This window comes from Sinocyclocheilus grahami, unplaced genomic scaffold (assembly GCF_001515645.1).
Source record: "Sinocyclocheilus grahami isolate Dianchi unplaced genomic scaffold, SAMN03320097.WGS_v1.1 scaffold193.1, whole genome shotgun sequence".
Lineage (NCBI taxonomy): Eukaryota > Metazoa > Chordata > Actinopteri > Cypriniformes > Cyprinidae > Sinocyclocheilus > Sinocyclocheilus grahami.
In genome coordinates this window covers 302708-314363 of record NW_015505372.1, presented here as the reverse complement: position 1 = coordinate 314363, position 11656 = coordinate 302708, and the positions used below count along the sequence as shown (strand labels likewise).

General features: G+C 37.0%; 2 protein-coding genes and 1 pseudogene across 2 annotated transcripts in view; all 3 read left to right on the top strand.

Annotated features, from left to right (window-relative positions):
* The first annotated feature begins 1049 nt into the window (after window positions 1-1049).
* On the top strand, window positions 1050-4030 carry LOC107594942 (cationic amino acid transporter 2-like; annotated as a pseudogene).
* Window positions 4031-6859: 2829 nt separating this feature from the next.
* Window positions 6860-9340, top strand: LOC107594940 (platelet-derived growth factor receptor-like protein). Its single transcript, XM_016285172.1, has 5 exons — window positions 6860-7161; window positions 7247-7398; window positions 8442-8735; window positions 8858-8997; window positions 9119-9340. Exons 1-5 carry the CDS (start codon window positions 6860-6862, stop codon window positions 9338-9340), a joined length of 1110 nt encoding a protein of 369 aa, XP_016140658.1.
* Window positions 9341-11172: 1832 nt separating this feature from the next.
* Window positions 11173-11656, top strand: part of LOC107594939 (NEDD4-binding protein 3 homolog) — a 20946-nt gene continuing 20462 nt past the window's right edge. Inside the window, exon 1 of the mRNA XM_016285171.1 lies at window positions 11173-11366. The gene's annotated coding sequence lies outside the window, so the exon portion shown is untranslated. The remainder of the gene's footprint in view (window positions 11367-11656) is intronic.

Here is an 11656-nt window from a genome sequence, read left to right as displayed (position 1 = left end):
TCTAGAGTTTAGAAGAGGATAAGTGCTACAGTAGAAAGTGAAGGACACCTGACTGCATCATTTTTGTTGTATGAACCAATACACCAATGAAAAGATTAATGTAATGTTAATGAAGTTAAAATAGCCTAAACATTTTTCTTTTTTTCAAAATCACTTGAATTAAATGATTTTATAATTTACAGTGGATCCATTATACCATGTTTTATTCTTTAATTAGATTTTAAAAAGAAATCATTTGTGGATCACAAAGATAGTTAGTGATGGATATTAGTGATCTGTTTATACTTAAATTAGAGATCTTTTTGTTTTTTTGTTTTTTTAAGGGTTCAAAGCAAAGAAACAAAGAAAAAACATCTCAGTGCTTATGAAAACATGAAGAAATTGTGATAAGGTAAATGGGAGGGCAATTGAATTGACAAATAAATGACCAGCATGCAAAGGATTAAAAACTATTATTTTTCATTACTGAGCATAATCCAGATTAGTTGCCCAAAGACACAATAGCATGGAAATGATATTAAAAATGACATTTGATATGATGATAAAATGATAAAAACTAAATTAATTTTAGCTTAATAAAAATGCAGGAAAATGTCATTAGTTTAAAGAAATAGTTCACCCAAAAACTAAAATTTGTTTAAGATTTACTCACCCTTACACCATACAAGATGTAGATGAGTTTGTTTGTTCATCGGAACAGATTTGGAGAAATGTAACATTACATCACTTGCTCACCAATGGATCTTCTGCAGTGAATGGGTGCCGTCAGAATGAGGGTCCAAACAGCTGATAAAAACATAACAATAATCCACAAGTGTGTGTTTGTAAGAAACAAATCCAAACAAACAACTCCTTCACATCTTGGATGTCCTGAGGTTGAGTACATTTTTAGCAAATGTTCATTTTTGGGTGAACAATTCATTTAAAAAAAATTAGATTTAGCATTAACCAACTTTTTATATATTTGTAACCTCACACACAAGCTATATTCAAAGTCAAACCTTTAAAATTTTACTCTCACTCACCTATAACAGCCAATAATGCAGTTAATGCGGTCTTTCCTGAGAGGCCTGTGCCGCAGGAAGCCCCTGGAACCAGAGGGAGAGGTCTCCACCTTTCGTCGCTGTCTTACAACATTAGATCTGGTGGCTTTGGGAGTGGGCAGCACCTTAGAGGCCGGTGTTTATGTGCTCTCTGGAGAGGTGGCCCAGACACTGGCTGGACCAAGTATTATCATCTCCTTCTTCATTGCTGCTTTAGCTTCTGTCTTTGCTAGGCTCTGCTATGCTGAGTTTGGCGCAAGGCTTCCTAAGACTGGCTCTGGTTATCTGTCCAGCTATGTGACTGTAGGAGAGGTGTGGGACTTCACCACAGGATGGAATTTACTACCGTCTTATGTCATCTGTAAACAGAAAGTAAAGGCCTATAAAATGCAAATACAGCATGATAGATAGATAGATAGATAGACAGATGGATAGATGGATAGATAGATAAAAGTGTCAAAGGTCAAATACTAACGGAGCTTTCTAGGTAGATAGATAGATAGATAGATAGATAGATAGATAGATAAAAGTGTCAAAGGTCAAATACTAACGGAGCTTTCTCTTGGTTTAGGCACATCAAGTGTGGCCAGGGCATGGAGTGGTACATTCGATGATCTTATTGGAAATGTGATGGCTAATTATTTTAGCAAATATGCAGCCATGAACCTGCCTGGGCTGGCAGCTTACCCAGACTTCTTTGCAGCTGGTCTCATAATGATTTTCTCTGGTATCTGACTATCATACACTGTCTAGTTCATTATTTAGCATCTATGGCAAAGGCTTAGACATTACTTACCGTATTTTTCTCACAAGTCTTCTTGCGTATGCGTGAAAGAATCAACCACGGTCAACAAGATATTTAGAAGTGTTAATATACTGGTGTTGGTATTCGTCATCATCGCTGGCTTCATCAAGGGAAACCTACAGAACTGGTTTATTACTGAAGACATCATCCTGAATTCAACAGCAAAGCATGAGTGAATACATTTGCATTTATTATTTATTGGAATTGTCAGTGTACTGTAAAACATACTAACATATTAAAATTATCTGTGTATGTTCAGTATAGAATACTAGCATACTACTTGATGCATTTTTTGCAATTTTAATCGAATGCACACACTACCACATTTGGAAAAATAAAATCAGTTGCATTTTTTTTAATATCTTTCTTGACACATTATTTGATTGGTCTGACAAAAGTTACACAAAATAGGTAAAAATGCCAAATCTGTATGTTCTATACCAAATAGCATACTACTCTTTCCATTATGGCAAAAAATAGTAGGACTAGTATGTTAGCATGCTACTCCAAATTCAGTCATCTCCTCAGTTCTTTTCTAAAACAGTTTCAACATCAACATCACCACTCAGTATGGAGTAGGTGGCTTTTTTCCATTTGGATTTGAAGGAACACTTACAGGGGCAGCTACGTTTCTATGCATTTGTTGGCTTTGATTGCATTGCAACTACAGGTAAATCTGAAAACATTAATAATGAGCAATTTGTTTAATGTTTTCTCTTATAGTCTTTTGTTCACTTTAGCGGCATTTATTTGATCAAAATATAGTAAAAATAGTGATAATATGAAATATTATTACTATTTAAAATAACCGTTTTCTATTTTAATAAATGTAATTTGTTCCTATAATGTCAAAGCTGAATTTTCAGCATCATATACTCCAATCTTCAGTGTCACATGATTCTTCAGAAATCATTATAATATGCTGATTTGGTGCTCAAGAAAAACATTTTCTGTTAAAAAATCTTGCTGATCCCAAACTTTTAAAAGTTAGTGCATGTTATCATCAGTAGTCATGCTTTTACACAGATTTTCTAGGCGAGGAGGTGAAGAATCCTCAGAAGTCCATACCTGTGGGTATCGTGGCATCTCTGCTCATCTGTTTCGTGGCGTACTTTGGTGTTTCGACTGCTCTCACTTTGATGATGCCATATTACAGACTCAACATTCAGATTCCTTTGCCTGTGGCCTTCACTTATATTGGCTGGGCTGCTGCAAAGTACATTGTGGCAGTCGGGTCCCTGTGCGCTCTGTCAACGAGGTAAAGGAGTCACACATTGAGATCTAAATCTCTGTTATGTATTGGAACAGTAACAGACATTTCATTTCATTTGCAGTCTCTTGGGGTCCATGTTCCCAATGCCCCATGTCCTGTTCGCCATGGCCAGAGATGGACTTATGTTCAAATCACTGTAAAGTCAGCTTACGGCAGAGTCCAATGGTGGCCACACTATCCTCTGGCACTGTGGCGGGTAAATGTACTTAAAAAAAAGATCTACAAATCAGATCAATTAATTCAGGCCTCTTTTTCATCTCTCACATATGACATATGAAGTCAAATCATAAGACTAGGGCTTTTTTTCTCTCTTTAAGATTAATAGTAAATAGTCTGCAGCTTTTGAGCAAAATACAAAAGCCCTGGAAATCATGTGCTCTGCTTTATTCCAGCAATAATGGCTCTTTTATTTGACCTGAAGGCATTGGTTGATATGATGTCGATTGGAAACCTCTTCTCCTACACACTTGAGGCTATTTGTATTCTCATACTAAGGTTGTATTCCCAGCTCCAAACTTCCCTTCTAACACCGTGATGCAAATCTTTGAAGCGAAAAGTGGTTTCTTTCAAGGTATCAAGAGACGGCTTCAGAGGGAAATGATTTTGCGCACACCCGCAACTTCGACGTTTGGGTTTTTAAAACCCCCTTCATACACCCTACCAATGAAACGTCAAACACTGTTACAACCTGCACAGTTTTTCTTGGTATGTAGAAAACCTCAGTAAATTCCTTAGTAAATCCACAGAAGTACCAAAAAATATGACCACTTGGACCATTATATAAGCACATTTCTTTCATATCTTTGATTTTGCAGTTGTATTGGTGCTTATTCTGTCACTGTTGATGAGCAAAGCTATCAGATCTGTGTTGTTTCTGGAGATCTGGTCCCGTATTCACAAAACATTTGATCTTACCACTAAGAGTTCTCCTAAATAGCAGTAAAAGTTTTTAACTAAGAGTTTTCTCTTAAAACCTATTCACAAAGCTGCTGAGACAAACTTTTACTAAGGAATAGAGATAAGTCTTAAGCTAAGAGTAAGGGCGGTGTTGACCTTGTTGCTATGGATGATGTCAGCATGCTTACTAACTATGCACACAGTGATTGGCTGATAGTCTCTGTCAGAGATTTATTCATAGAAATATTGAAGAGCGCAATATTATGTTGCACAAATTGCTTTAAAGTATGTCAATAATTTAAAAAAGGTCCCAAATATACTATAAGTGTGCATTAGCTAGATCAAATGGGAAAAAAAGTTAGGTATCAAGATTTTAAATATTAATTAAGCATTACGATATAAGATTTGAGCTAAATAAAGAGAATCGAGAATAAAGAGAATCAGAGTTCATTGTTGATTTTTATTTATGTAACAAAATGTAAGCTTGGAAAAGAGTTTTGGACATTTCGGTAAAGTATAGGACTTGCATGACTAGAAAATAGCTGCTCCTCTGAGTTGCTGAGTGAACTGATGTGCCCTTAAGGGACTTTAATCTTACTTTCAACTGTGAGGACACAAAAAACAATAGTACCATTCACAAGATCCTACCTGTGTTGCACTAATCAGATCTGAACTATTAAATCAAACAGAAACTTAGAAAACTGGGTCATTCCACAGCAAATACCAGCCAATGAGTTTACAGGCCACTAGTATCTTAGTTTAGCATTTTTAGCTCTATTGTTTTTATACACCAGAAAAATAACTGAAGTAAATGTAATATAATGTAGAATATACTAGTAATCATGCATAACACTGTGCATCAATTTTACATGAAGTCTTCAATAATTACAAATTGCCTTGTGACAAATGTTTTCACAGAGCAGACCTTAGACTGATGCCTCTGAGTTTTTACAGCTAAATAAACACTGGCTGCTTTTTCAGTTGGATGCAGGGGCGGACTGGGACAAAAATTCAGCCCTGGTACTGTAGCCACACCGGCCCACATTACCACACCGACAGCCCCACCCACGGACACACACATTCACTACTTACATTTGTGTACAGATGGTGAAATAATATAAGCAGTACCGTATATGTAACAGATATTTAAACATTTAATGTATGTGTCTGGCAAACAATGCTTACTACTTTTTAAAGAGCACAGTTTATAACAAATTTACACATACAGTTAAAACAAAAGAAAAATAATCTGAGGATGTTGTAGAGTCTGTGTGCTGTCTGTTTATGCAATTTGTCTGCTGTTACTGTCATTCTCTACAGTATGTTGTTCTTTGTTGTCACTGTCTGTCTGTTGGGTTTTACCTACCTCTACCACACTCCTCCCCAGTCTCTGCTTGGCCTACTGTAGCATCCTTCCTCACAGCACTGGTGTTGAAAGACCAGGGGTCTCTGGCTGTACTGATTCCAACAACATCCTAGTTAATGAACACAGTATAGGACTTAAACATTACAGCAAAATATTTTCTCACTGACTGCTCTCAACATTGGAATACACATGAATACAAACAAGTAATAATAGCAAAAAAGGGAATAGAATATATAGCAAAAACTATCAATAGTAGCAGCAGTAAATACTTTTTGATATACAACTATTTGTGAATTAAAGTATGTTGAAGTGTTGCTAGTATGTGCTGCATGTGCATTTGTGTGTGAGTGTGATCTCTCTCTCTCTCTCTGTGTGTGTGTGTGTGTGTGTGTGAGAGAGAGAACTAACTGGCAGAAGTAGTGTGAAAATGACTCGTGCTAGCTGTATTTTCTGTTTTCTTCTTACCTCTGTGGCACTAACTGTCCTCCGCTGCAGCAACCGAATTTAAACCTTTTGAAAAGAGTTCGGTTCATTTTTAGCAGCATCGGACCTTAGCCCTTTTTTTTTCTCAATGTTTTTCTGCACTGCCTTCACTTTTTTACGGTCCATTATCTAGCTTTTACTGAACGTGCTTGATTTTGACTGAATGGTTCGGTCGGCCCATCTCGGGACCAGGCGGCCGGCCGTTGCCGACTGGGCCAAATGCTTAACATTTATTTATTAACATTATTATTACTATAACCATAGAGAAACTGTACAAGCGATAAAAAATTTGCCAAAATTTCCAGATGGTCAACCCGCCCCTGGTTGGATGGTCAGCTCTCCTCAGACCCTGATAGGTAGAATGGACACAGAAAGGATCCATTGAGTGTAACCAAAGGAATTTAGGGTGTTCATGCGACTCTGGTTAACATCTGACCTCTCACTCGGTTCCTCCTCTCCTGCTACCTTTCTATTTCTCCCTTCTCTGCATGTATCCTTAAGGTATAGCAGAGTGAACTAAAGTTTGTTTGTGGTTGCTGTGAATTTTCTCTGCCATGAATTGGAGGGTGGTGCTATTTTCTCTTCTTGTTTCTCTTTTGATCATTAAGTTCGGTGAGTATAAAAGCCATATTGTACATTATGTAGATACGATTCTCGGTAATACAAACTGTGAAAAACAATATAACTGTACAAAGCAAGTATTAACGCAATGCATGTAAAACATTTATCAAAAGTTGCATATAAAATGCTTTTGTTTTGCATGAAACCCAAATGTATGGGTTCAGTTTTCAGAGACTACATGAACTGGTAAAATGCACTTTGAAATCAACTCAAAGTCACTTTGGATAAAAGTGTCTGCCGAATGCATAAATGTAAAAATTACTGAGTGTACTTTTAAACATATATTTTTTGATAAATCTTTAAAAGCATAATAAATATGAACAGAGTCTTTCAGAATGGTTTTCGAATGGTTTGTCACATGAAAAACAGGCATGTGCCAAAAGATCGAACCTGGCCTGAAGACCAAAGCTGAGAAGAGACCAAATGGCAAGTCCAAATCTGGGAAGGGACCAGGAAAGACTCCTGCTTCCAAACCTAAAGTGAAAACCACCCCCGAGACCCCTAAAGAAGCTCAGACATACCTCACTCAGGTGGTAAACAAGGGAAGGTTCCAGAAAGCAGGGGACACGCTGACTGTCCATGCAGGCGATACGTTAGAGCTGAGATGTAAAGGAAATCCTGTAGAGTGGGCTGTTCCTGCATATCTGGAAGAGGATGATGAAGGACGACTCAGGTATAAGCTAATATCTCAGTGATTAAATCTGTAATCACATTAGATTGCGTTCAATAATCAATTGGTTTTTTGTCTGTATTTTCAGGACAGTTCAGCATGAACGTTATGGTACACTGTTTTTGGCAAATTCAACAGCGGCAGATACAGGGGAGTTCACCTGCTATCCTATACACTGTGAGGATAAAGACTGCAGAAAACAGTATGACAAAGGCGTCAAAGTCTTCATCTTTTTCTCGGGTAATATGAGAATATAATGTGATGAACAGAGTGCAAATTATAGTATTTTATAGGTAACAAAAACATGACGTAAATCTAAAATTAAAACTGTTAAACGTTCTGCACTTTGGATGTGTCAACCCTAGTTGCCAAAAGGGATAGGCAGTCTGCAGATTTTGGGCAGTCAGTTAACAGATTTCACAAAATAAAAAAAATTAAATAAAAAAAGTTGCTAGACCCATTGTTTAATACATTGCAATGAACTATGTTTTTCATAGCAGAAGCTTTAAGACAATAATTTCAAATATATATATAATAATGAAGTTACATAATAATGAATAAATTAAAAATAAATTGATTATTCAATTAAAAGATTATTAAATAAAATATGTCTTCACCAGTGTTATTTTAGAATCACTGATATACCATTATAGTTTTTGTTAATATTTTGAATTCCATTTTATTTTATTTTAAGTTTATTTAGAGCTTCAACAAACTAAATGAAAATGAAAAAATGTTGCTTTGTCAGCTAGCTGAAATAAAATATAATACAACATTATTTATACTTTTTATACTAATAAATTTAGTCAATGATTTAGTAAATTGTATTTAAAGTAATGAAAATGTTTTTATGGTTTCTGCCCTGATCCTAATTATTTTGCAATAATTTCTGACTGTATCATTTACATACTGCATAATATCACAATTTGAATTTCGATTTAAAGGCCCCTTTTTACATGTCTATCGCGCTGAAATCATGTGTTTTAAACCATATTAGTTTAAACTTCTGAGCCAAAAACAGAACAGTTAGCATGCTTTGCTCGAAGGGGGAGTAATATTATAATAAGATCCCCTTTCTATGTCACAGGTGGAGCAAAATCTTAGCGACTCGTTTTTTCACAAGCTTGCAGCCAAAAACAAATTACTTCTTTTTCACATTTTTTGGGTTGGTAGATGCACCGGGGACCCGATTATAGCACTTAAACATGGAAAAAGTCAGATTTTCATGATATGTCACCTTTAAATTTAGAGATGATAATTGTCTGTTGCTATTCCTCTCTCAGACCCTCAGGAGTTGTTTGTACCTTCCGCTGACTATTACGAGGTCATTCAGCTTCGCACTAACTGGCCCACCGTCCTGCCCTGTCAGGTGACTTCTCCGCTAGCAAAGGTGACTTTACACCGGGAATTTCCTCTAGTGGAGGTGAATGTGGATGGACAAGAAATTTCCTTTGATGTCAAGAAGGGTTTCATCATCCACAGACCGAAGCAGTATCATGCTGGATCTCTGTACTGTGTAGCAAGCCTGGGAAACCTTCGCCAGAGCTCAACCAAATACATGCTCATCTATGTCAACTGTGAGTATTTCCTCTGTTGCTAGCACACAACAGCAAACTGAAAGCGGTACATAAGCACACGACCATATAAATCAGACTCTAGAAATTTCAGAAATGATTTCAGAATGTCTATACCCTGGCAGATCCTGCCGCTCCTCCGTCTCCTGCGATCCAGGCCTCCTCCGACACTGAGGCAGTGGGACAGAATCTCCAGGTGACATGCACTGTGATAGGAGAGCAGGACGTGGTGGTGGATTTTACCTGGGAATATCCTGGACAAAAGGTTAGACTAAAGACACTCAACTTATCAGAACATACATAAATAAAAATTACATTCAATTAAATGATATTTCTATTATTTAAAAGACTTCTTTTTAATGATAATTCATGTTTTGTATTATCAGATCGGGCGCCCGCTGTACACCCAGGACAGTGTGCAGACAGTGCAGGTGGATGGACAGAACCGACAGCGAACTCAGACAATACTGCTGGTAGACGAGGTCAGAGAGGTTGACCAAGGAACATACACCTGCACAGCTCAAAACCTAGAGGGTTCGAGGTCTGCATCAACCAGTGTCAAAGTGCAGCAGTCAGCACGAACCAACACCAAGCCTAAGAAACCATGAAGTCCTTCAAAGAAATCCTGCAAAAACCTGAAAACCTGGAGCATGCCAGTCAGATATTCTCAGCTGTAACATGCTATACTAAATTGCTGAAAAATAACCAGAATGATCACCACAGAACACTGATTTTTCCTTCCGAGTAGACACAAGTCAACAGAGCAAAGCGGAAACAGTGCTTATATTATACAGTATGTGCATTACTCTTGTTTCATACCCTATGGCAAAAAAGCAAAGAGGATTGTATAAATGTCAGTTGAGCACAGACAAAATAAAAACATGACAATCAAACATGCAGCTATTGAAATGCTGGTTTAAATGGATAAACAAAAAATTGAGCGAGGGTTATGTATCCATCTTAGTCTTTTTACTACTGGCTATTTCCACATTTCTAATATTGTGCACTTTTGAATCCTGTACCTACAAACTATTTTTTCATACTATACAAATAAAACACAGTATATTAATGACAGCTTCTGTTATCCTTGTTCTTTATAGCCATTTAAAGTACTACTGTTATAATGAATCAAGTTTGTGACACCCTCTGAATCTCAGAAATACCACGGCTTTAACGTTACCAGCAGAGGGCGACATATTTGCGCTATTAAAAACACAGGAAAGATGTGGAAAAACTTAGCAAAAGCAATGTGTTCATATTACAACAACCACATTTATAATGCACTAGGAATCGGTTAAAACATTGGGGGGTTTTTTTACGTACGGATTATTGTGATGTCTTTCTCAGCTGTCGGGACTCTCATCCTGATGGCACCCCATGAACAAGTGTAAAGTGTAAAGTGTAATGCCAAAATTTTCCAAATCTGTTCCAATGAAAAAACAAACTCATCTATATCCTGAATAGCCTGAGTGAGTACATTCTAAGCAAATTGTAATTTTTGTGTGAACTATTTAAAAAAATTTTTTTACAATTTTGCTACAATGGGGCTCTAAGGGTTACACCAAGATTCTCCAGAAGCTGATTTCTTTTCACTCATTTACTGTTCCTGAAATTAAACCATTCAGGATGTCTCTGCTCTATCCTCAAAGGACAGGAAGTATGCAGTGTGCACTCAGGTGTGTGCCCAGAGGCTACAGTCATCAGAGAGAGTGGAGAGGAGCGGTAATGACAGGGTGCTGTCAGTCGTACTCTTTATAAGGAGGTCTGGGGGCCAGATATGAGTCTGTGTCTAGTTCTATGAATAATAATAACAACAGGATGTGTCAGAGCTAAGGATACACCTCTTTGATCATTCTGTTCTGTTCGTTCCCATCTGAAATGCATTATCTGTATAAAAAATGTATAAAGCTGATGCAGCTCTTACACTTGCGCAGCCTCATTTGTGTTCCAAATTACATATCCAGATAAACAGCGGAAATGAAGAAGAGTTCACCATACTATACCTTTTTATACTACTGTATATTATTACATTTGAAATGTTTGTGGTCAGTAGAATTTTATTTAAAACTTTGAAAGAAATTCATTCTTTTATTCAGCAAGGATGCATTAAAATGGTTAAGACAAAAGTAGCAGTATTTTCACATAAAAATAGAAATTCTGAAAAATATGTATTCCGGTTTCCCAAAAAAGTTTTTGAAAATGTTTCACTGGCAGAGAGATCAAACAGAAAAAATTAAAGGTTGTAATGCATATTTCAGCATTAGAATTTCTGAATGATCATGTGACACTAAAGACTGGAGTAATGACTGCTGAAAATTCAGCTTTGCCACTAGAGGAATTTATTAAAGAAAACATCCAGCAGTTGCTCTATGTAATCGCCAGGTGTCGCTGTAGAGTTGCTCTGATAGATCACTGAAGCCGCTCCAGCGCAGATTAGTTCAAATCTCAGAAAGGGAAACTCTCATTACGTTGTGCAGGACTCCGACATCAGATCATCTCCACCGCGTCTCTACAGATCTCCATCGGCGCCGAAGAATATCTCTCTATTGTTTTCTTCTAAAACAATCTGAAAGAAATCTCTTGCGATCCAGACGTCAGTCTCATCTGTATTGTGATTGAGCGCCAGCAATAATGGTGAGTCTGCTGTGACTTTAGAGTCTGTTTGCACTTGCTGCAGTATCTCCAGATAGACCGCCACATATAGAATTAAGCCTGATCTGTCTGTAAACATAGCTTAACGGTGCACATCACTGAACTTGAATTCATTTAACTTTATTTTTACTGCACGTGATCTGAAAATGAGTTTACAGGTGTCTTTCAGTTTGATACACTGAAGAGCGGCAAAATAATTTTACATACATGCGTAAGAACACTTCTGTTATATAATAGGTAGTGGATAGCAATAACAAAAATGTATATATATA

Bases quoted from the DNA above. Each gene is read 5' to 3' on its own strand.
- LOC107594940 (XM_016285172.1), top strand. From the start codon at position 6,860: ATGTGCCAAAAGATCGAACCTGGCCTGAAGACCAAAGCTGAGAAGAGA. The intron at 7,399-8,441 runs GTAATATGAGAA...TTCCTCTCTCAG, and splicing joins AGTCTTCATCTTTTTCTCGG to ACCCTCAGGAGTTGTTTGTA. The intron at 8,736-8,857 runs GTGAGTATTTCC...ATACCCTGGCAG, and splicing joins CATGCTCATCTATGTCAACT to ATCCTGCCGCTCCTCCGTCT.